This window comes from Spermophilus citellus (genome assembly GCF_964194105.1).
Source record: "Spermophilus citellus genome assembly, chromosome: 14".
In the NCBI taxonomy this organism is placed as follows: Eukaryota; Metazoa; Chordata; class Mammalia; order Rodentia; family Sciuridae; genus Spermophilus; species Spermophilus citellus.
The window spans coordinates 94,275,582-94,299,199 of NC_138194.1; the positions used below are offsets into that span (position 1 = coordinate 94,275,582).

At 41.5% G+C, this 23,618-nt stretch overlaps 1 protein-coding gene across 1 annotated transcript in view; it reads right to left on the minus strand.

Annotated features, from left to right (window-relative positions):
• Positions 1-23,618, minus strand: part of ASAP1 (ArfGAP with SH3 domain, ankyrin repeat and PH domain 1) — a 331,734-nt gene that overhangs the window by 112,835 nt on the left and 195,281 nt on the right. Inside the window, exon 5 of the mRNA XM_081266600.1 lies at positions 11,638-11,783. Coding sequence (XP_081122726.1) covers positions 11,638-11,783 — 146 coding nt within the window. The remainder of the gene's footprint in view (positions 1-11,637; positions 11,784-23,618) is intronic.

Sequence of the window (23,618 nt, forward strand, 5' to 3'; positions counted from 1 at the left end):
GGTCTACTTATACAAGAAATGCTATGTAGACTGCTAAAATATTTTTCAGTTTTGTTTATATGACTACCAAGAGCTATTGAGCAACAAAAGAAAAGCTTGCAAAATACATGCATAATGTCTATTTTTCATTTTTTTTTTTTAAATTTACTTGGTGGCAAAACCTGCCCTGCCCCGAGTCCATTTGGCTGGAAGCTCTGACTTGAGGTGGGACTCTTCATAGTTTTGTATTTATCCTACTTCATGTAAATATTCACATTCTTAATGCTAAGATAAAACTGTGTTTAATTATAAGCCAGAGAAGTCACTGGAAAGGTATTAATTCATGGCCAGTAACACCTGTTGCACCTATTTTTAGAAAATATACAAATCTCTGAACTTTAAAATACAACTAACCTCAAGGATTTTGGCCAAGAGTTCAACCTGGATGAGACGGTTAACTGTGTCTATGTGTGTCATTGGAAGAGTTCCTGGAGAGGGCACCTCAACTCAGGAAAAGTGGGGTTCGTAACATACAGCGTAAGGGGAAGGAGTTTCAGCATGTGCCAACCAGATTGACTTAGGAAGCAGACATTCAAGGGAGGACGCAGGCCATCTGAAGATACAGTCTTCCCTGTGCTTGTCCTTGCCCACTCCCTGCATCAGGCTGTTTTCTGTGGCAAGGACAGTGGCCGAGGAGGAGGGCTGGACTGTTGGAGTTGCGTGTTTTCCATTTCAAAGGTTCAAGGGCTTCCTACATTCCAACCTTTCATGGACACCTCCCTTTTCAGATCCAGTGTATCTTTTTCTGCACCCCTCAATTCCTCTCTCTTGTCTACATAAAGTATAGACAGACACATTAAAATATCTAAATTATCAGTATCTCTTTGTATAAATTTATCAAATGTTTTCAGAGGAATACTATACTTTTAAATATTAACAGAATTTAGCATTATATAATAATTCTTATTTTTCATATTTCTGAAATGAAGTAAACATGTAAGACTTTCATAATGAGGTGGGGGACCCTTCCCTCTTAATCACCCATCCACAAATAGGTCTCACTTCACAAAACATCCCACAATACTATACTAAAGCCTGTTAGGACATGAAGAGATGTCTGCTGGATCAAAAATCCAAACCTTCCAATTATGGATGATTATTTTGTAAAAAGGTGAGGTTTTACAAAATAGGATGGCTCCGGGCACAGGGGCTACCCATTTATCATTGAGCACTCCCATCACCTTTATACTTCTCAATATTTTAAGAAGAACTTGAGAAGTAATCCGATAGAATTCTAGATCTACTATGCACATTTCTAGCTACTCTCATTTGAGCATGAAGAAAAGAAGAATCTTAAAAAAAAAAAAAAAAAGTCTTGAGGCTAAGGTTGTAGCTCAGTGCTAGAGCACTTGCTTAGCATGTGTGAGGTACTGGGTTTGATCCTTAGCACCACATCAAAATAAATAAAGGTATTACATCCATCTACAACTAAAATAAATAAATAAAACCTTTAACCCAAACCACAATACTTTGCAGTCAGACACTGCAATAGGAAATGCTCCACAGCTAGAGAAATCTTTGCTTTGCTTCAACAGCTCTGAAGCAATAACTGCCTTCCAACTGTTAAATGACACTGTGGCTCTTGGGCAAGATACAGAACTGTCCAGAGGCTTAGAACAGAGAAGGAACCAGGTATATGGAACATCTTGGCTGAACTAGTATCCTTTTGGGCACCTCCTATTTTTAAAAAGCTTTTTCTAAAACCACTGCCACACTGAGACTCTCCAAGGGCATGACATTTAAATGTTTTTTCTTTTCCTGTTGAGAATCTGTTTCAATCCAGTTACTCCTTCCTTGTCCTATTTTATGGTGTGGGAAAATTAACTGGATGCAACTCTCTGTTGTTGACTCCTTAACTTCTTTGCCAAGATCACAAGCAGTGACGGCCTGAAGCTGGGAGTAGAATCGGCCCAGCTGGCACTATTTAGCAAGCAATGGTTTTACTGCTTTCCTCTCAATGGCCTAAACAACAAAAAACTGAACATACTTTTGGTACTTTATATTTAATCAAATGAACAACAAAAGCACTAAGAAACAGCCAAACTAGCATCATGTTTTTTTTTTTTTTTTCAAATAAGAAAGCTGCTATGTAAAGAAAGGTCTTCTTGCTAATACATTAACTGCTAAAGGGGCCCCAGAGTAGAGGAAAGGGGATGTATGAGGGTGTGGATGCGTGGGACAGTGTACGCTCCAGGCTCAGCAGATAGCTTGCTCTGTCTGGAGCTGGCTCTGATGGGAAGCATCTTTAACCAGGGGAAGGACAAGTTCAAGGGGTTTGGCAGGTCAACTAAAACAATGGTTCTAAAACCTTTTTTTTTAAAAAAAAACATCACTATCCACTAAGCATATACAGCAAACCAAAAGCTAGGAGAGGTAATTCACATACCTTATTTTTTAAAATGGCACTAGAAGAAAAACTCGAAGAGTGAGAGGCCCTGACCTGTGTTATCCCTGCTGTATCCCTCCTGTGGGAACACAGTGCATGTGGAGAATTTCAATAAACACTTGAATGAATTGGTAGTGAATATGGCAAGGAGGTATGGTTAATCCCACTTTACAAAACGCAAAAAAAAAAAAAAAAAAAAAAAAAAAAAGACCCAGAAAACCCAAGTAACCCGGCAAGGCCACAAAGTAAGAAGATGCTCAGTGATTATTTTTACCTGGGTCTCTAGGAATTTAAGGTCCATGTACTTAAAATCACACCACAGATGTATTAAAAAGAACAACAGAGTGTGCCCACATTTCTCTGGCTTCTCACCGGGAGGCAGCATTTCCTTGACATAATCACACATGAGAAATATTCACTTGTGGGAATGTACAGCTAATCGCTCCATCTTTTCAGAACAGTGACCACATACAGGACTTTAACCAAAGGAAGAAATTCATCAGGAGGAGAAATACTGGTTTACAAAATCTGAAGCACCAAGAAAGTGGCTGAAGGTTGCAGATAGTTGTCTCAAGGAATATCAAAGAAGTGAGTCTCTTTTATTTTTGCTCTGAATATTTGTTTTATATGGAAATCTTTACATAACTATATATTATTAAACCCTTTCCCCTAAATCCCCACAAACTAAAATTTGATGGCTAATACTTTTTATTTTGAAGTCAGAGACTCACAAAATGTTGGAAAAAATTGCACAGAGTTCCCACGTACCCATCAACCTGCTTTCCCCACAGCAGAATCTTATACAGCAAGTTATGAAAACCAAGAAATTGATACTGGTGCAATACCCTGGACAATCCCTACTGACTTTACTTGATTCCACCAGTCTTTCCAAGTGCTCTTTCTTTTAAAATATTTCTTTGTACACAGTTCAAAGGAGGATATGGTTATTAGCACCTACAAAAGGCCAAGTGCTTTGCACAGGCACAGTAGAAAATAAGCCTTGGGTTATCTCAGATATCAGCAAAGTCTTAACACCTACCACAGGCTCAAAGGTGTAGAAATGCAAATTGCATCCAAGACTTTCATTTGAGAAAAGAGCCAGATGAATGTATACCACCTTCTGAGAAGTATCTGTTCAGTTCCTTGGCCCATTTTTTGATTGGCTTATTTGTTTTTTTTGGTGTTTAGCTTTCTGAGTTCTTTATATATCCTAGAGATTAATGCTCTGTCTGATGTGCAAGTGGTAAAAATTTGCTCCCAAGCTGTAGGCTCTCTATTCACTTCACTGATTGTGTCTTTTGCTGAGAAGCTTTTTAGTTTGAACCCATCCCATTTATTCTTTTTTAAAAAATTTTTTAATATTTATTTTTTGGCGGACACAACATCTTTGTATGTGGTGCTGAGGATCAAACTCGGGTCGCACCCATGCCAGGCGTGCGCGCTACCGCTTGAGCCACATCCCCAGCCCCCATTTATTAATTCTTGATTTTAATTCTTGTGCTATAGGAGTCTCATTAAGAAAGTAGGAGCCTAATCCAATATGATGGAGATTTGGGCCTACTTTTTCTTCTATTAGGTGCAGGGTCTCTGGTTTAATTCCTAGGTCCTTGATCCACTTGGAGTTGAGTTTTGTGTATGGTGAGAGATAGGGGTTTAATTTCATTTTGTTGAATACGGATTTCCAGTTTTCCCAGCACCATTTGTTGAGTTTATCTTTTCTCCAATATATGTTTTCAGTACCTTTGTCTAATATAAGGTATCGGTAATTATGTGGGTTAGTCTCTGTGTCCTCTACTCTGTACCATTGGTCTACCAGTCTATTTTGGTGTCAATACCATGTTGTTTTTATTCCTATTGCTCTGTAGTATAGTTTAAATTATGGAATAGTGAGTGATGCTACCTGCTTCACTCTTCTTGCTAAGGATTGCTTTAGCTATTCTGGGAGTCTGAGTGAAGTGAGCCAATCCCAAAAAAACAAATGCCAAATATTTTCTGTGATTCAAGGAGGCTGATTCATAGTGGAGTTGGGAGGGGGAACATGGGAGGATTAGATGAACTCTAGATTGGGCAAAGGGGTGGGAGGAGAAGGGAGGGGACATAGGGGTAGAAAAGACAGTCGAATGAGATGGACATCATTACCCTAAGTATATGTATGAAGACATGAATTGGTGCGACTCTACTTTGTATAAAACCAGAGATATGAAAACTTGTGCTCCATATGTGTAATATGAATTGTATTCTGCTGTCGTATATAACAAATTAAAATAAAAAAATTTTAAAAAGAGCCAGATGATACTGCCTAAGGAATCACTTTCCTATGCTCATCCAGCAAGGCACCCAAAGGCTGCTACAATCCATCAGGGTTCCCTGGGCCTAAGTACAGCTTGTGCTGGTGGCAGACCTTGGCATCATCCACATGATGCAAGTTATTATGGTCTTGGTATGAGGTGTCCCCCAAAAGCCCTTGTGTGAGACAATGCTAGAAGGTGTAGAGATGAAATGACTGGGTTTTAAGAGGTTTACTCTAATCAGTACATCAATCACCACATAGAAATTAACTTGGTGGTAGCTGTGGGCAAGTAGGGTGTGGCTGGAGGAGGTGGGCCACTGGGGGTAATGCCTTTGGGGTAATATATTGGATAAGCTGACCTTAGTTTCTGCTTTCTGATCATCATATGACCTGCTTTCCTCCACCACACCCTTCCACCATGATGTTTGGCCTCACCTTGAACCCCAAGGAATGGAACCAGAGGTCTATGGACTGAAACCTCTGAAACTGTGAACCCTCAAATAAACTGTCCCTCTTCTATATTGTTCTTTCTGGGTCTTTCAGTGATAGCAGATAAAAAGCTGTTTAGAACACAGGTATATAGATTACCAGAGTTCTGGGGTCAGGGCAGCTTCCACCAAAATTTCATAAAAACCCAGGAATTCGGGCAGGATCAGAGTGGATGTGAGTAGCCCCCAACAGGACAAAGGGTAGTGAAGCTGTGGGAGTCAAGCCAAACTTACAAGGGAGACCCAAGGAAGTAGAGGTGCCAGCAACATGCCACACTTGTCAGGCGAAGCTACAGGCGCCATGCAAAGCCAGCTTAGGAGAGTGCCCATGTGCACTGCTGCCAAGGAGACCATAGGGGCAGGGCTGCCCAACCCTTTAGGAGCCCACATTCCACAGTGTGCCCTGGACACCAGACATTTCATGTCTGCCTTGCTGGGTATCCATCTGCCTTGGGCTGAACCCTCCTATTTCCTATTCCTCCTTCTGGAATAGAAATGTTTACCCTATGCCTGCATGTTTTATCCACCACTGTATCTTAAAAGCACATCAATTTTGTGCTGTGAGGTGGACATGAGTGTCTGGAGGCCAGGAGTGGAGTGTTAAAACCTGGATCTTAAATGTCTTTCAAAGGCCCATGTGTTAAGGCTTAGTCCCCATGTCACTGGGAGGGGGAGGGAGAAAGCAATAAGGTCCCAGAGAGGAAGAGGTAAACTAAGGATGACAGGGTCCTTGACATATGTGATGGAAAAGAATTTCAGCATGTGTCAGATACTGAGGCACAGAGATGTACTTAGGAAAGCAGACGATGAAGGCTATCTAGACATGGGAAGGAACGCCTTGGTCTGAGGTTTTAATAAATATCCATAGATAGCAGGGGCTGCACTAGAGGTGGGGGTGGTCACAGTTTGCACAGTGTTCTTGGTGTTTGCACACTGCCCTCACACCTTGGTACTTCCTGCTGCCAAGGACAGGAGAGCATGCATGCAGGCTGGACTGCTCCTGAGCTGCATTCCAACAGTTCACAGGTGATTCTATTGAGATTCAGGATGTTTTTCTCTGTATCCCCAAATTTCTCTCTCCCTAGGGTAGTGTTATCCAGAGGTGGGAAAACCTTTGTGAGGAGGGCCTTGGGTCACTGTAGATACACCCTTGAAGGAGATTAGGGGACCCAGGATCCAAAGTGCTTCTTATCCCCACACTTTTGGCTTCCTGGCCTTGAGGTGAACAATTTCGCTCTGCCACTCACTCTTGCCACAGGCCAGAGCAACAGGCCAACCAACCGACAGCAGACTGCAGACTAAGAGCTCCAATACCTTGAGCCAAAATAAACCTTTTTAAAGTTTATTATCTGTAGTGCTTTGTCACAGAGGCAAAAAGTTGGCAAAATAAACACCATTTTTTTTCCTTGAAAGAAAAACTGGCAAACTGTGGTTATTCAGATCTGGGTATCATATGTTAATTTATCTCTAAAATTAGTGAGGGGAGGCTGTCACTTCAAGGTAAACAACTGACAGAATCTATTGGTAATGATAAAACGAGAGCTTTCAGAGAAAGCCAAAATTTTGAAACACTTGTATCTGTCACCACGGGCTTGACAGCATCTGAATAGTTAAAGCTCCATTATATGGTTTGGTTTACATGGGTAACTTCTTCTATTTTTGTTTTCTTTTTTAATTTCCATGGCTAACTTAAGATATCACTTGTCAAATTCTGGTATAGTATCAAAAACAATAATTACCATAATTACCTCGAATACTTTCTTTGCCCATACAGACCTGTGTGTGGCCACACTTTACCCGCTTCATCTCAACACCATCCAACATGGAGGTGCATATGAGAAGCCAGCCGTCTTCTACCAAGTCAGGTTGAAAGCATGTGCAAAAATGTAAACCACCACCACGTTTCTTGTTTTTTGGGGGGTGGGGTTCTCATAAAAAACAAGCTTCTAAGGAGGGAACATAAGTTTATTATCTTAAGAAATTAATACATAAAATTTTCTTGGTTTTCATTTCTAAGATAGTAAATGTGGACAGAAATAATATACACAAAAAGTCTTTCATATCCTAAATCATTTTTGAGATTGGGGCCCCAAGACCCAAGGTTTGAGAACTACCATCTAATACTTTCACTATTTCCAATGTGCTAAAACTGTGAAGGAAATCAAAAGACAACAATAGACCCCTCCCCTCCAAACAGTTTTCAAGCTAACCCAACACAAACTATTTTAGTACAGCTCTCAGTGGCCACAGCATCAGGTAGCTCATCAGCAATGAGCAATGAGGGAAGGAAAATGTAGGGTGGTAGTTTAAAGGGAGGATCAATGTCCTATCCATCAGAGTCCACAGGTCTTAGGACTGGAAATCACAGGAGCCTTATCCAGACAGACACACATCTGGAAAATGGGAACTGGTATGCCAAGCCTCTCCTAGTCGCAGTTATTCCTAACCCATCAGGGGACTACTGCTCCAAGACCTGTGCACACCCACTCCTTGTGAGCAGGTGATCATGACCCTCACAAAGAAAATTTGCTGGGGGGCTAAAAAAGGGGGGGGGACAAACTGCATAAGGGGGTATGAGAGAACAGAATAAGAAAGAAGTCCAAAATACTGAGCACCCCCCAAATGTGTGAGGGCCATACCCCCCTAGATTTCTGCTTGTCATCCTGTGTGATTAGCCTTAAATCCTTCCTATGGGATCTCAAGAGCTAGTGAGTGTGGAGTCCTGTGGGATTCCCACAGCCATGGTTGCTTTGGCTCTGCTGAAACAGCATCACCTGTAGCAGAGAACTTATGCTCACAGCCCTAATTCTGTCACTTTCTAGGTATAGTGTTTTTTTGGGAAATTGGTGTACTTATCTATAAAACAATGATGCCTGCTTTGACACTGGAGTTACCACAACCAACAATCAAAGGGGAAGACGTGAATAATAATGAAAGCTTCCATTTTTTAAGCACGTCCCACGTCCCATGGGTCAGGTGTTACGTTCAGTGATTTACTTCCTTGACCACATTGGGAAGAAACAGCACTGTTAGTTCTTTCACAGGTAGGAAGTTGCCTTAGAGATTTGCCTAAGGCTATTGGGCTGGTTGTAGGAGACTGGATTTCAGGTGTGATTAAGACCAAACTCTGATTCTCTCTCCACCTGCAATTCACAGACTCTTGGATCCTACATTACAAGGTAGAGAAACGTTTTAAAAGAAGCATTTTAAATAACTTGGGGGAAAGTGGGAGTAGGAAAAGCAAGTTATTTTAAAACCAACTTCATGTGTTAACTCCAGGATGAGTTCACAGGACTCAGTGAAAATTGCAATCCTCTGCCCATCCTCAGAAGTCAGTTAAAACTTAGAAGCTGGTTAACTAAAAGCAGTCTCAGTCTTTGTAGCTCTTGTGAGTTTTCAACAACATTCCACTTGATTGTCATGCCTTTTACAATCACTCAAAGTTCAGAAAAAGGAAAAACAAAACATCTGCATGGCAGGTAAGAAAGCCACTGTGGCTTAGTGTGCTCGTCTTTCTCAGAACCACTCTTGCAAGAATGCCTGGACACAATGCACTCGAAATTCCAACTGCTCAGAATTAACACAGGCGTTGAAAGCCTTTCCCCACCTAGGGTTAGTCAAAAGCAGAAAGCTATTACAAGACCTAACCCAAAAGCTGTCCTTTCCTTTTCTTCCATAAAAACAAGTAATGTTTTAGTATGAACTATTAAAATACCCTTTATAAGCAATATCTTAATTAGAAAATGAGGCTTTTCAGTATTTAGCACTTAGACTTGGAACAAGAGACACTGGTGTCTTTGAAGATATAATTTTGAAGGTCTAAATAATATCCAAGTATTTTCTTTTACCTTACTCTGTTTTGACTCATTAATTTCTGCTTCCTGCTTCCAGTCTTCACTAGTCTAAGGAAATGGGATGTTCGAGACTCCTCTGAGGAACACTGTCCCATGGGAGTGTTCCTCAGTGTGGACTATAGGTACTGCAAGCAGACCAGGAAACCCCTCCCTGGTTCCCCCGAGCCCTGAGCTTCAAGGTGCTCCACCATTTTGGGCAGATCAGGTTCTCCTGGTCAAGCACAGGAAGGGAAGTGGCAAGCCACTGCTGCTCTCAGGCTGCAGCACCTCTGGGACTGTCTCAATAACCAACCAGAGCACAAACCCATTCTACCTGCCCCATCACCAGGTCCGCCACTGCCACCTTCAAAGGGAAAATGTTTGCTTTTATTTTATATACTATTTATGTTTTGTGGAACTGGAGGTTGAACCTAGGGATGCTCTACCACTGAGCTACATCCCCTGCCCTTTTTATTTTAAGACAGTCTTGCTAAGTTGCTTAAGCTGGCCTAGAGCTTGTGATCTTCATGCCTCAGGCTCCCAAGTATGCCTTTATTTTCTTTTTGAAACGAAGTAGGTCTTCCAGCCATTTCTTTAAGGTTTTCCTAGACTTTCATTCTACAGGGAGTGGCTGTGAAAACAGGCCTGCAGCTTAGAGTGTATCTGATCTGAGGGCATAGCTAGATCAGCACTTCTAGCTAGGAAGGCAGGACAACCAGAGAGCATAAGGTGACAGGCAGCATCTATAGCGAGGTTCAGACTGTAGCCTCAGAGACAGAATGCTGGGTTCCAATCTGCTAACAGCCTGAATGAGCCAAGTACACAATCTCAGTGTGCCTCTGGGTCCTCATCTGGCCTGCAGGGATAATAAACACTGGCCTGCTGGAACGTGTTAAATGGAGATCATCCACAAAAAAGCACCCACCACATGGCCAGGTTCATCAAAGGTATTCAATGAAGATCTGTTGTTTTTACATGGAGATAAGCAGTATTATTAGATACACAAACACACGTATACACATGCACCAAGTTTAGAAGCAATCTACGTGGTAGCTAAGTAGCAGGGACTGGTGCAGGAACCTTGAAGGGAATGACTCTTAGGCCAAATACATTTGCTCTCCTAGAAACAAAGGGAGCAAGATATCAGGGAAAACAACTTCCCGAGTCCTTCTCTGTCAAAGTGAACTCTGTCAGTCTTGTTTACTGCCTTTCTTCCCACCACAACCACCTTTTGTGCAATATGACCAGCAAAAAGGCAGGTAACACCCACAAGGAAGGACAGGAGTGGGCCCTCTTTTGAATAAAAGAAATTCTGCCAGTCTAAGATTTGCAACAATACTGTGGTCTTGTTAAAGGTGTAAAACATTAGTTCCTGTGCTCAAAATTATCCTTCTCAAGTTTTTGAAAAGAATAAACATTTTTATATTTGGCATTTATTTTCCTTCAGTTTAGCTGATTGTCAGTGTAAGGCTAATTCGACAGTATAAATCACCAATTAGAATGGTAGGAAGTCAGACACATACACACATATTTAAAACGACTATTCCGACTGGTCCAATATGCAGGGCAACAGGCTGATGAAGGGCAGTTGACGTTTTTCAAACGGGGTTGTCTTCATGTGTAAGCTCTTTTGTATCAGGTGGCTTTATGACACGATTATCACTGAAGGCCACAAAAGCCTAGGTGGTGTATGAGCCACTGACCCAGCGTGAGGACATCTTGAGCTCAGGACCTGGATCCCTAACTGGGCAAAAGTGAACGCTGGGGATTGGGGGCAGGAGAGGGGTGGAATAGCTACTCTTCAGCTGGCTAACAACAGAAATCCTTTTCCTCCGGCATCTGTGACCTCCTTGTACTCAGACACAGAAGAGACTTGATTAAATTAATTCATGAGGAAGTGTGATGGCTCTCCAAGAATATTTCACCAAAACAATCAATCAATCCACATGGAGAGCCCACATGATGAGCACTGGCCTTTCCATGTGTGAATGTGTGCGCGGGTGGAGGAGGGTTAGAGCACAGCCTGTGACACTACTGCCTGGCACTCCACCCCATCTGTGTCCACCTCCTCCGTCACTGTCTCTCGTATCCCTTATTTGCAGGTATTCTTCTTGTCATCAAAGTCTGAAACTTTCTCTTGTAGGGGAGACAGGGTCAAGGATGTGGGGGAGTTGAGGGAGGTTTGTTATTTGTAAATCAGGAACAAAACGCATGACTGTCTTCACACAAGTGAGGTATAATACTTGCAATTCGTATCAGATAAAGAAATCTTATCACTCTTTTAACTAGTTAGAAAGCAAAAGTTGCTAAAGATTATCTTCAAAAATTGGTAGAATAGGGAAGAGTTTAAATTAAGTAGTTTCTCTTGGCTTTGACAAAAGGACCCTGCTATCATCTGGGCCTCAGGTTCAAATCCTAGCAATGTCACAATGGAATTAAAAAAAAAAAAATGACCTCCATATCTAGGAGAAAACAGCTTTTAATTTTTATTCTTTTTCACCCTCAGGCCCAAGGGGAAAAGAATAGGGAACTGTTCTCTATATATGATCTTATGCTTTGATTAGACTACGATTCTTCTTAATCACACAAGAAATGACTTACCAGATTTTTCAGCAGTGTGGACAGTTCCTTTGTAAGAGTAGAAAACTTGACAAAAGCGGTGCCAAGATCGGGGTTGTCTCGACTTAAAAAATTACTCCCAAACTTATCAAGAACTTGTGCATAGTTTTCTTCATTTTGTACATGGTCTAAAAAAGAAAAGGAAACGAGTTATCACTTGCTACAGTGAAGAGTTGTCCTGTACACCGATCACTGCAGACTCTAGAAAGAGAAGCAGAGCAACAGCATCAGTTACTCATCGTACAGAAGGTGGGTCGCAGGACACTGAATGTTCTCACTCTCCTAAAGGAAGCTTCCCCTTTTCCTTTCACATTATTTAGTTCATTTATATCCTGATTGATCCACTAGCTCCTGTATAGTCAGACAGTCACACAGGTCTCATATTTTTGAGTGATTAAGAAATCATTTCCTGGGGGCTGGGGATGTGGCTCAAGCGGTAGCGCACTCGCCTGGCATGCGTGCGGCCCGGGTTTGATCCTTAGCACCACATACAAACAAAGATGTTGTGTCCGCCAAAAACTAAAAAAAAAAATAAATAAATGTTAAAAATTCTCTCTCTCTCTCTAAAAAAAAAAAAAAAAAAAGAAATCATTTCCTTGGAAAGCTGGGAACGGAACCACCATTTGACCCAGCTATTCCCCTTCTCCGACTATACCCAAAAGACCTAAAAAGAGCATGCTACAGCATCCATGTTTATAGCAGCACAATTCACAATAGCTAGAATGTGGAACCAACCCAGATGCTCTTCAACAGATGAATGGATTAAAAATGTGGCATTTATACACAATGGAATATTACTCAGCAAAAAATAACAAGATCATGGCATTTGCAGGGAAATGGATGGCATTAGAACAGATTATGCTAAGTGAAGCTAGCCAATCCCTAAAAAACAAATGCCGAATGTCTTCTCTGATATAAGGGGATGACTCAAAATGGGATAGGGAGGAAGAGCATGAGAAGACGACTACCACTAAATAGGGAAGAGAGGTGGGAGGGAAAAAGAGGGAGAAGGGGAGTTGCACGGAAGGTGGAGGGAGAACCTCATTGTTATACAGAATACATATATGATGTTGGAGGAGAAAAAGAAAAAAAAAGTGTGTCACATTAGATTGGATAGAGAGAAAGGATGGGAGAGGAGGGGAGGAGTAGGGGGGATAAGAAGGGCAGCAGAATAGACATTATGATTGATGTATGTACATTCCATGTATGTATTATATGTCAAAATACATAATTCTGCTGTCATGTATGACTAAAAAAAATAAATCGTATGGTTAAAAAGAAAAATAAATAAATCTAAAAAATGAAAAAAAATATTTAGAACAATAAACTGAATTATTTACATATTAAAAAAGAAATCATGCATAAAATTTTTAGAAAACCAATCTTGGAATGCAAAAGGAAAATGAACTTGTTGTGTCACATTTCTTTCCCTGCAGCTAATCTTAGTTTCCTTTAATCTTGTCACACCCCAGGTAGGAGGAGCAATACTGTATGAGGCTTTGCACGTCCCTTTTCTTAGTGTGGAACGTGCAGGCCTGGACTAGGTGCACCCGTGCTTGACGTCTGGTTTCGCCACCTATGAGCCTGCTACTTCGTTGGTCTGTTTTAACTTCCACGCTTACTACCCTAGCTGGCACACAGTAGGCATAAGTTTTATGAATCCCTGAGCTCTTGCTTTCCAATCTATAAAGTGGGGCTGATGTCTCCCTCAAGGTACTGCAGTGCTGTGGAGTAGACACCAGGTGTATAAATATTTCTCTACTAGGACGAATGCTCCATAACTAACTCCCACCTGCACAACTCTTCCTTTGTGTGGCTTCTGGGATGTCACTCATTTGACTGTCTTTGTCGGTTCCTCATCTGTCTAACCTCGCCATGTTAGAAAGCCCCAGTTTTGTCTTTGGGACTTTATTCTTCTCCACCTGTGCCTATTCCCTTCGAGATCTCAGACTGAAGGATTCAAGTACTACCAAATTGATATTCCTGCCCTAAAATACAGACTTGTATATTCAACCATCTCTTTAGTATCACCACTTAGAGGTCCAAGAACTGTGTTCAATGTTAACATGTCTAAAACAAACACTTGATCTTTCCCAACCTCCTTTTCCATGCTTCCTTATCTCAGGCAAACAACTGACTTAAGTTCTTTGTTCTTTTTCAATATTTTTTGAGTTGCCAATGAACCTTTATTTTATTTTTTTATATGTGGTGCTGAGAACAGAACCCAGTGCCTCACACATGCTAGGTAAGCGTTCTACCACTGAGCCACAACCCCGGCCCACTGACTTCTTAATGGCATAATGACAAAATCCACCAAGACATACTCTTTCTCACACCTGAGATGCAGTCCATGGGCAGACCCTGCTGCATCTACCTTTAAAGTCCATCCTAAACTGACAATTTCTTATCCCCATGCCAACAACCTTACGCTATCTCATCTCTTGGCTTTGGTCTCTCTGTTGCTGTTCTCACTATGTTATCAACACAGCACCCTGTGTGACTCTGTCAAATTGTACAGATCTTTTAACTCTGGTGGCAGACATTACCATTCATCGTGGATGTACAGGTTCCCAATCCTGGTAGGCTTGTGGAACAGAAAGGAGTACTGCGTTTCCCCACACCCCTGAAGTAAAGGCATGGAAGATGGCTTGCACTGCAATCTGAGTGGAGGCAACCGAACTGCCTTTACATGGAAGCACTTCAGGTGTCACACGTTCAGTTCCCTCTCTCCTCTTCCCTCCAGTGGTGCAGAGAATCGTGCATTTGCACAGAAGCCCTCGGTGGATGCACAGTACTTAATGAATGAACAAACGAGCAGATAGGTGTCTGTCAAAGTCAGAAGTTTAAAGGCTTAATCCAAAACACCACTTCCTCTCTGTAAAGCCCTCCTTTAAGCTGGGAATGCATGTCCCTCACCCACCATTCTCTGTACTTCTACTGCACTACTTTCCATGGCCTACCACTTTTTTACACATAAAATCTTTCCCTGGCACCAGGCCACAAGAGGAAGTTCACCTCTGCATCCGCACCCAACAGGCACTGTGATCTGGATCTTCCAGTGAGCTGGACTTACAAAGCTAGGGCTCGGTAAGTCCTTCTTGACTTGGATTCACCAAACTCATTTTCACAAAGTTAAGAGCATTCTGTTCTGAATTTCCTAGGCTGTTCCACAATGAGATGAATTATTTTAAATTTTTACTTTCAAACACCCTCCATAACAGCATAGGAGCAATGGGCACTTAGGAAAAAGCACATGAGTCTGGATGGGGAATAACTTGGGAAGGAAGTGTCAGAGTAGGCCAAAGAAATGAAATGAGGCCCCAGCAGCCTTCTAATCATCAGCACATTAAAAATTCACAATGCCTGCAGCGGATGTCAGCGTTTCTGGCTGAGATATTAAAAAAAAAGAAAGAAATGCAGTTCTGGTTACTGCTTAAGTTTATACAGAAAAGTGACTCAGAAAAACACCCACGGAAGGGCACAGCAGCTCAACAGACAGTGCACACACGTCTGATCACCCTCACTGCTACAGCTGTCCCCGATACCTTCTTTCTGGGCCTGAGAGGCCTCACTTACCATTGAGAAGCTCACCACACACACTCTCTTTTTCTGCTTTAGGAGGACAGTGAAAAAAATATGTGCATTTCAACTATTTCCAAGGGAAGCATCTCAGTGGTGAACACTCGCATACAGGTTGTCTGTTTGCTTAAAATTATAAAATATTCCAAATGAAGTAAGAGGAAATGTTTAGATTAACACTACATCCATGTACTCACCATGAGGCTTAAGAAATAAAATATGACAGAATGGTTCCCCGGTCCCCTACCCTATTCCAATCTCTCTCTGTCCCCTAGCCACAGACACTGTCCTGAACTGGAGTCTCAGTCAGAGGTTAGGAGGAACTGCAAGCAGCAGAGTCTACCAGTGATGACGGATTCATCGAAAACCAAGATGGACTCAGCTAAGAAGAGAGGGGCCATGGGAAGGGAGCCAGCACATGTTGAGGATTTCCTCTGACCCATATGCCTCCCATAATCTCCTATTTCACCCGCACCAGGACTCTGTAAGGGAAGAATTATGCTTATTAAATAACTGAAACATAAAATCTGATGTGAGAGAGGCTGAAGGTAAGACCAGATGAGTAAGTGCAGGCTAGATCCTGTATGTTTTGTTAACTGCATAACTGAATAACCAGGTAGTCTATATGTGTGTATCTGTGTCCCCATATAGTAATGTATATGTTACGTGTACATACACATAATTTTCTCATGTACGTACACATTTTAAGATGTAGCAGTTTAGAAAAATATATCTTGGGAATAATAACAATCCTACAAGAGTAAAAATTATGAAAATTAAATATCAAATGCTTAAAACTGCCTGGCATGTAGCACAAACCTCCAAAATGTCAGCCATTGTTACCTGTGACTGTTATAACACCAAGGCATATGCAACATCAAATAGCATAGGTGTGCAGGCCTCACGTTTTAATTTTTTTTAACATACACATTATAAATCTAACAGTGACAATTTACTAAAAAGGTCTTACATCATGTACACACACATCTTTGAACAAAATTAAGAGTTTATCAAGCAGATCTTCAACGGGTGTGCAGAGTGAGAGGCAATACATGATTCTGGAGGAGGAAACAGCTGGGGGGCGGGACAGGGTGTGGAGGAATGCAGCTATCTGAGGGGATGCCAGCTCCAGTTCCAGAAAGAGGAGGGAAGTAGCAGGCTCTGGGGACGCACATCAGGGATGAGTGTGACTGAAGACAGACTAGTGGAACAGGAAATGGATGGATCCTTCAAGAGGTCCAAGACAGCAGCAGAAAGCTCTGTTGAAAGATCTTCACTAGAAAACCTTCAAGAGTGTGGGGCAGCATGGGATGGGTAACCAGGAGAGGGGAGAGACTGGCTAGAACAGGGAAAGTGAGAAATCTGGTCCATTCAGTAAGAGGACCCACTCTTTCCCAACATTTGTGAGATTTCTGGCATTCATGACACTTACTGTAAGAAAGACAGTTTCACTTGTTTCACTTCAAAAAAATCCCAAATACAGTTTTACCAAGTAAATCAGAAAGGGTCACTCTGTCAGGATGTCAACTGCCAGCATATCTTTGGGGAGGTGACTAGCGTTTACTGACCACCTGACATGCTCTGTGTTGTAACAGGGTCTTTGCATTACACTCCAGCATGTGACCCCTACGCCCATACCAGGCAATCAGCAAGGACTCATTAGTCAAGACAGAACAGTGACAGCAGCTGGTTTCTGGGTCATTCAGTGGCTGCTAGTCACACACTTGGCCTTTACATACCCGACTCCATTTCCTCTTACTACCAAGTCTGCTGAGATAGAAATAACCACCACCACCCTATGTGCAGAGGATGCCCAAGATCACAGAACTCATAAACCAGGGAATTTAAACCGAGGCCCTTCTGATCTCAGAGCTGGGCACTTTCCACAGATGGGGATCAGAATATGCCACCACTAAAAACTGAATGGAGCTGAAGGTAATTAGCAGTGGACAGGCAGGAATCTGCCCACCCCCTGCTGCCCAAAGACACCACAGGCCTCCTTCTTTGTGAAGGTGTTGTCCTTCTCCCCTCTGAGGAGCTGAAAAACCCTTGTGGGGGAACAGGGAGGGGGTGCTGGGGTACGTCTGCATAAACAAACATCACTAGAACCATCCTCACCTTCCATTTGTGTCCCTATCTCTTTACCTTCCTACAATCCACTGCCCTAGAAAACCAAGCCTCCTTTTTCCCTTTCTCCTTAATTCTCCACAGTCTATGGCCCTTTATTAAAATCGTACATAAGCTCCCAGGCTGGGAGGTTTTCACTTCTTTTCTGTGAGGCTCCCACTGATATACTGTAAACCTTTCTCCCGGCTTTTGATAGCTTAATCTACAGGCCCCTCTCACTGAATCTAAGAGGTGAGAGGTGTTTCCCCCTCCCTGCACTCCCTAGTACAAAGTGGGACACACCTAATTTCAAATTCCCATTCTATCACTCGCTGTCTGTGTGGTACTTGGTCAAATAACTGATCTTTCTAAGCCTCACCTTCCCACCTGCAAAACAGAAATATCCACAGTACTTACCTCCCAGAAGTGTCATAAAGATTAAGTGAGAAACCACATGCCAAGTGCTAACAGCATATTTACAACGACAACAACATCAGCTGCCCATCCTTGGCCTCTGCAGTGAAGCCAGGCGTTTACCTCTGACCAGCTGGCAGTAGTGGCAGACAATACTCTGAAGTCAGTAAAATTCCGAGCTTACCTTTCCTAGAGGTTGGCAAGTGCCTCAAGAATACACTAAAATCCTACACTTTTTAAGCACACCTGGTACAGTCATCCAGTGAGAACTTGCAAATATTTACAAACCACAGCACATGCTCAGCAGGCCTTTCTCTGAGGACTCGCTGCCTACCTGTCATCCTGTGTCATACTTCACCAAATTGGGCCTTTTTCATAAAACCTCCTCACTCAACTGCTGACTCAAGCTTTGCTTCTTAGGTCCTGTAATAATGGCTTCCACTGATGAAGCACTGACTGCATAGGACCCATCACAGGGAACAGCCTAAAGCGCATGCAAAGGTCCCCAAGGGAAGCACCTTACAGAAGAATAAAACTTGGGGTGAAGGAGGACTAGAACCCAGCGCCACTCGATTTTGTAGCACATCTTTTCCACTGGCAAATGAGACTGAGACTCTCAGGGAAGTGTGTCATATGCCACGGCACCTGCTAGGAATCCACAGTTAAGGGCTGGAACAAAGTGCAGAGGACAGCCCTGTCATGACATGCCAGCCACAATGCTAACAGTTCATGAACCGGTAACACTAAAAATTTTGAATCTTTTATATGCCAGGAATTGTGCTAAATATTTTCCCTTCATTATCTTGTTCAAAGCTCAAGTTTTATGAAGTTGAAATGGTTTAGAGGGGCTAAACAGGCTGCCCAAAGTCATACAGCTAACAAGCAGTGGTGACAAGCATGGATTCCTGAGCCTGCGCTCTTAACCCATACTTTTGGTTAAGTTCTGGGACCATGAGAACACTTCCAATTTGAACCAGAGACTGGGTGATTGGGGGGACTTGAAAAATCTAGGTCTCAGCTCCAGCTTCTACTATGTAACACTGGTCAAGTGACTAGACTTCTCAGGGACCTCAATTTCCTCATCTATAAAACAAGCTTAATACATGTTCGGTTCATTGACTGCCAAGAGGTGAAAGTGTCACAATGAATATGAAAGCTCCTTTGGAAAACAACAAAAGACACTATAAAACCTCACGGCTGATCTCTATTCAGGAAGTATAATAAGGCCTCCAGATCAACCATCATAAATCCATCTCCAAGCACAACCCAATGTCTGCAGGCATCCTTCGGTGGAGGAACTCAAGAGCATAGGCCTGAGGGGCAAAGGGACCTGGGTCTGAATCCCTACTTGGGTCCTAACTGGCCATGTGTGACCTTGGAAATGTACTTAACCTTCCTGAGCCTCCATTTCATAGGTAAATGAGGTGCTGGCTATAAAATACATGGCAAGCCTTTAAAAAATCTCTTTACTTTTGTTAGATTGAGATCTGTATTCTAATGCGAATGGACATCAGGTATAAATTTAAATATGGTATTTTGGGGAGGATTCAGATAAGTAAAGTATGGATCAATCCCAGGTCTTACATTAACCAGATGTGGGTCTAGGGCAATTTATCACTGATTCTGCTTCCGTAACTGTAATAATACCTACTTGACAGGTTATTATTATGACAGGAAATGGATGAGAAGAGCCTACAATTTGCCTCATCCGTCTCTGGCGCATGGTAGGTATTTATGAAATGCCAAGTACCATCCCTCACTCCAAAGTAGTTTTACTTTCTGAGTTCCCTTCTCTTTCCTGGGAACCTAGCTTCTCTTCCAGGATCTGGACTCAAGTTGTCTTCTGTGCCAAGAGCCCCGGGCAACATGTGCTCATCATCTTCTCTTCATGAGCACAGCCAGGATACGCTTGCTCATATGCTCCAGTCATACAACCAATCCAAAGTACTCTTGTTTGTGACCTCCAGGCCTTGGCCTTCCTCTTTCAAGGGCATGGCAAACCTCTTGCCATGCTGGGAGTCTCAGCCCTACCTAATTTGCATACAGCTCACTCCCAGGCATGGGCCTGGCACACAGGAAGGACTCAATAAAGCACAAACTGCAGGTAGTGGAGTCTCCTGGAACAAGCCATTCTCCTCTCAAAAAACACGCATGGGCTACATGACAGGCATGCAAAATGACAGGCACTGTGAGCTACCCCTGCAGTAATAAAGCTGTGCAGTATGTGAAAAATTACAGTGTTGGCATAAAGAGGAAAGTGATAAATTTTCTTACACCATTCTATATACTCTTTGTAGCACTAATCATACTTATAAAATGTTAATTCTATTTGTTTTTAAAATTACCAAAGATAATTCCTATATGATCATAGAGATACAAAGATAAAAACTACAATTTTCCCTTTTCCAATTCTGCTTCTTTAAAATAAACTGAGATAGTAACCTGGAATATGTCTCAGCAAAACTTTGTCCATAATTAAAACACACACATAAGTATAGGAGTTTTCACTCCATTCTTCTCAGTTTTTAAAAAACCAAATGAGACATTAAATATGAGATTGCATGGCTTGTTTTTTTCCTGCTGAATAAGAATCACGAAATTCAATATAAATAAATCTGATTATTTTAACTGTCATTATTTTCCACAATAAGTGCTACAACGATTTATGTAACAAGCCCCCTAGTAAGAAACTTTCAGATTGTTTACAGCTTTTCCCACCAAAAAAATGCTGCAATAGATATTCTTATATATACACTCTCACATGCTGTTACTTATCTCTGAAAAGATATTCACAGAATCAGGGCTGTTGGGAATTATTCATTATATCCAACAGTAATGTATATAAGGACACAGATGTTACTGTGTTTTTAATTATTATTTTAAAATCTAATTTGTTATGTATGATAGCAGAATATATTTCAATTCATAGTACACATAAAGAGCATAATTTTTCATATCTGGTTGTACACAAAGTAGAGTCACACCATCTGTGTCTTCATACATGTACTTAGGGGAATGATGTCCATCTCATTCCACTGTGTTTCCCATCCCACTCCCCCTTCTTTTCTCTCCCTCCCCTTTGCTCTGTCTAGAGTTCATCTAATCCTCCCATGCTCTGCCCCCTAACCCCATTATGAATCAGCATCCTTATATCACAGAAAACATTTGACATTTGAGTTTTTGTGTTTGGCTAATTTTACTTAGCATTATATTCTCCAACTCCACCCACTTACCTACAAATGCTATGATTTTATTGTTATTGTGTTTTTTAATGAAAAACTTAAAGAAAATCAGACTTTTTGTATTTTGTTAAATATTAACATTTGCTTTTCTGTTTATACACTTAACCTAGCTTTCCACTGGTTGTCTTTTCCACTCGTTGTCTTTTTCTTATCAACTTGTAAGAAAGCCTTGTGTAAGACAGAGCAATGTTTTTTAACATGTAACCATGATATAGTGACATATGTATTTTGGTTTTTGTCCAGGATTCCTGTCTTAAAACTCTCTCTTCAGTAAGGATCATAAAAAGTACAATTTCTCTTCCTTGGCACAGGTCAAAAAAACTTGAATCTTTCCCTTTCTGTCACAGGTGGCCATAGAGAACTTCTCTGAGCTAGACTTGACAGGACCTTAAGATCCTCCTTACTCCAGAGGGGGTGAGAAGAATCTGAATAGATAGTACTGGGGTTCCCCACCTTGTCTGGTAACATTGCATCATACCCTTTTTATTCAATCACATTTTAACACAGTTGCCTATGCTTCAATCACACCTAAGCAATAAAAGTCTACATAAAACCTGAAAGGACAGGGTTTGGAGAGCTTCTGGGTTGCTGAACACATAGAAGTTCCTAGAAACTGGCACAACAGGAGAGAAATAGATGCTCTGTGCCCTTCCCTCATACCACAATTCTATAATTTCTCCATTATTCTTTGTAATATCCTTTATAACAAAGTGGTAAATGTGTTTGAGTTCTGTGAGCTGCTTGAGCAAATTAATCGAGTCCAAGGAAGGGGTTGTGGGAACCCCAATTTATAGCTGTCAGGTCAGAGGTACAGATAAAAACAAGTTGGGTCTTGTGACTAGCATCAGAGGGGGGAAGACTGTGTGCTTGGAATCTCCAGGTAGACAGTATCAGAACTGAATGGAATTAAACAGCACTCAGCTAGTGTCTGCTGCAGAATTAGCTGCTTGCTTATTGGTGAGAAAACCCCACTTTTTTTTACCTAGTATTCAGGATTGAATCCAGGGACACTCTACCACCGAGGTATGACCCCAGCCCCTTTATTATTTAAGACAGGATCCTGCTAAGTTGCTGAGGCTGGCCTCCAATTTTTGATCCTCCTGTCAGCTTCCTGAATTGCTGGGATTATAGCCCACCACACTGGGCTCCCCACACCTTTTAAAGTCATAGAAATATGTGTTGGAAGTATACAATACAAAAACTGAGTTTGAATTGGTTTTTCCTTGTTTAACATCAATTTTTTTTTAAAAATTTGCCTTTCAATTTATTTACAGTGGGTTTCACCATACAAAAACTGTTAAATTTCCTTAGCTAAATATATATTATTCCCAAAGATTTTTGGGTTCTTTTGCCTTATGTTCCTAACCCTTTTAATCTTTTCTGTTTTTTTTTTTAATTTAACCTTCAAATGCAAAGCAATGTATCTGTTTGCAAGATAGGTTCTAAAGTTATTTATTTTTTTGCTGCTGGGGATCAAACTCAGGGTCTCTTGCATGCTAGTCAAGCCCTGTACCACTAAGCTGTTTCCCCAGCCGGGTAATATTATTTAAAGCATGTTCTTAATCTTTATAATAATTAGTTTTATTCTATTTTCAATACTGAAATAGTTAATCCATCTGCAATGGATTTATTTATGACATGAGAAATAGTTCTAGCCTTATTCTCTTTCTTCTACATAAATATATATTGCTATTTAACATGGTTTATAGAAATCATCCATTTAGTTTTGACTGAAAAAATGAACATGTGACAAAACCCGGAGGGAGCAGGTCAGGTTTCACAAGAGAAGGTGATGGAATAAAAACCTGAACCATAAACAGCTGTCTAAAAAGCACTCCTGGGGTAGAACATTCAAGGTAAAAGCTAATGGTGTAACATACATGCATGCATGCATGCAAAGCACCCAGGAGTAAAAAAGCTAGTGTTTGCCTGAGCAACAGAGAAACAGACAAACTGACATGGGATCTTGGTTTCTCGAGCTCACCATGCATGATCTAGAAATAGGTAGGTTGAGGTATTAAAAAGTGCTGTGCTCTATTCTTTTCATCAGATTGAGGCTCAGATCCTTTTTGACCTAACATCCATAAAACCAGCACCACTCATCCATGACCCTGTTTCAATTTTTACGCAGTCACTCCATAATAACTATAAACACGTAACTGGGGAGTGAGGGCTGGATTTATTTACTTGGATATGACATTGACTAGTTTGAAAACAAAAGTTACTTGATGAGTGAGTTATTGCACTTCCCTAAGCCTCAGTTTCCTCATCTCTTCCCACCACTGCTCACTGTACAGGTCTCCTGGTAAGATTAAAGGAAGGCCTTGGAGGCAGAAAGCCCTGAGGATATTTTTTTTAAAAGGCCTCTTTTCATGCCATTCTGGATGATTCATTCCTTTAATTTCTTAATGCCATTCTAAAATTGGGTTGTTCTTTCACAGTTCCAGCCAAGGCTCAGCAAGAACTTGCCCCAGACCATGGTGTGTTATCTAGAAGCTCAGCATGTACACTCCCAATTTTGCGGCCCTGTCAAATCCATCAGTTAATAGAGTGCCAAGAAAGATACCTGCAGAGTCCCACAGGGCTGTTACTCAGCTTTCAAACAGCACCTGGACATTGCTT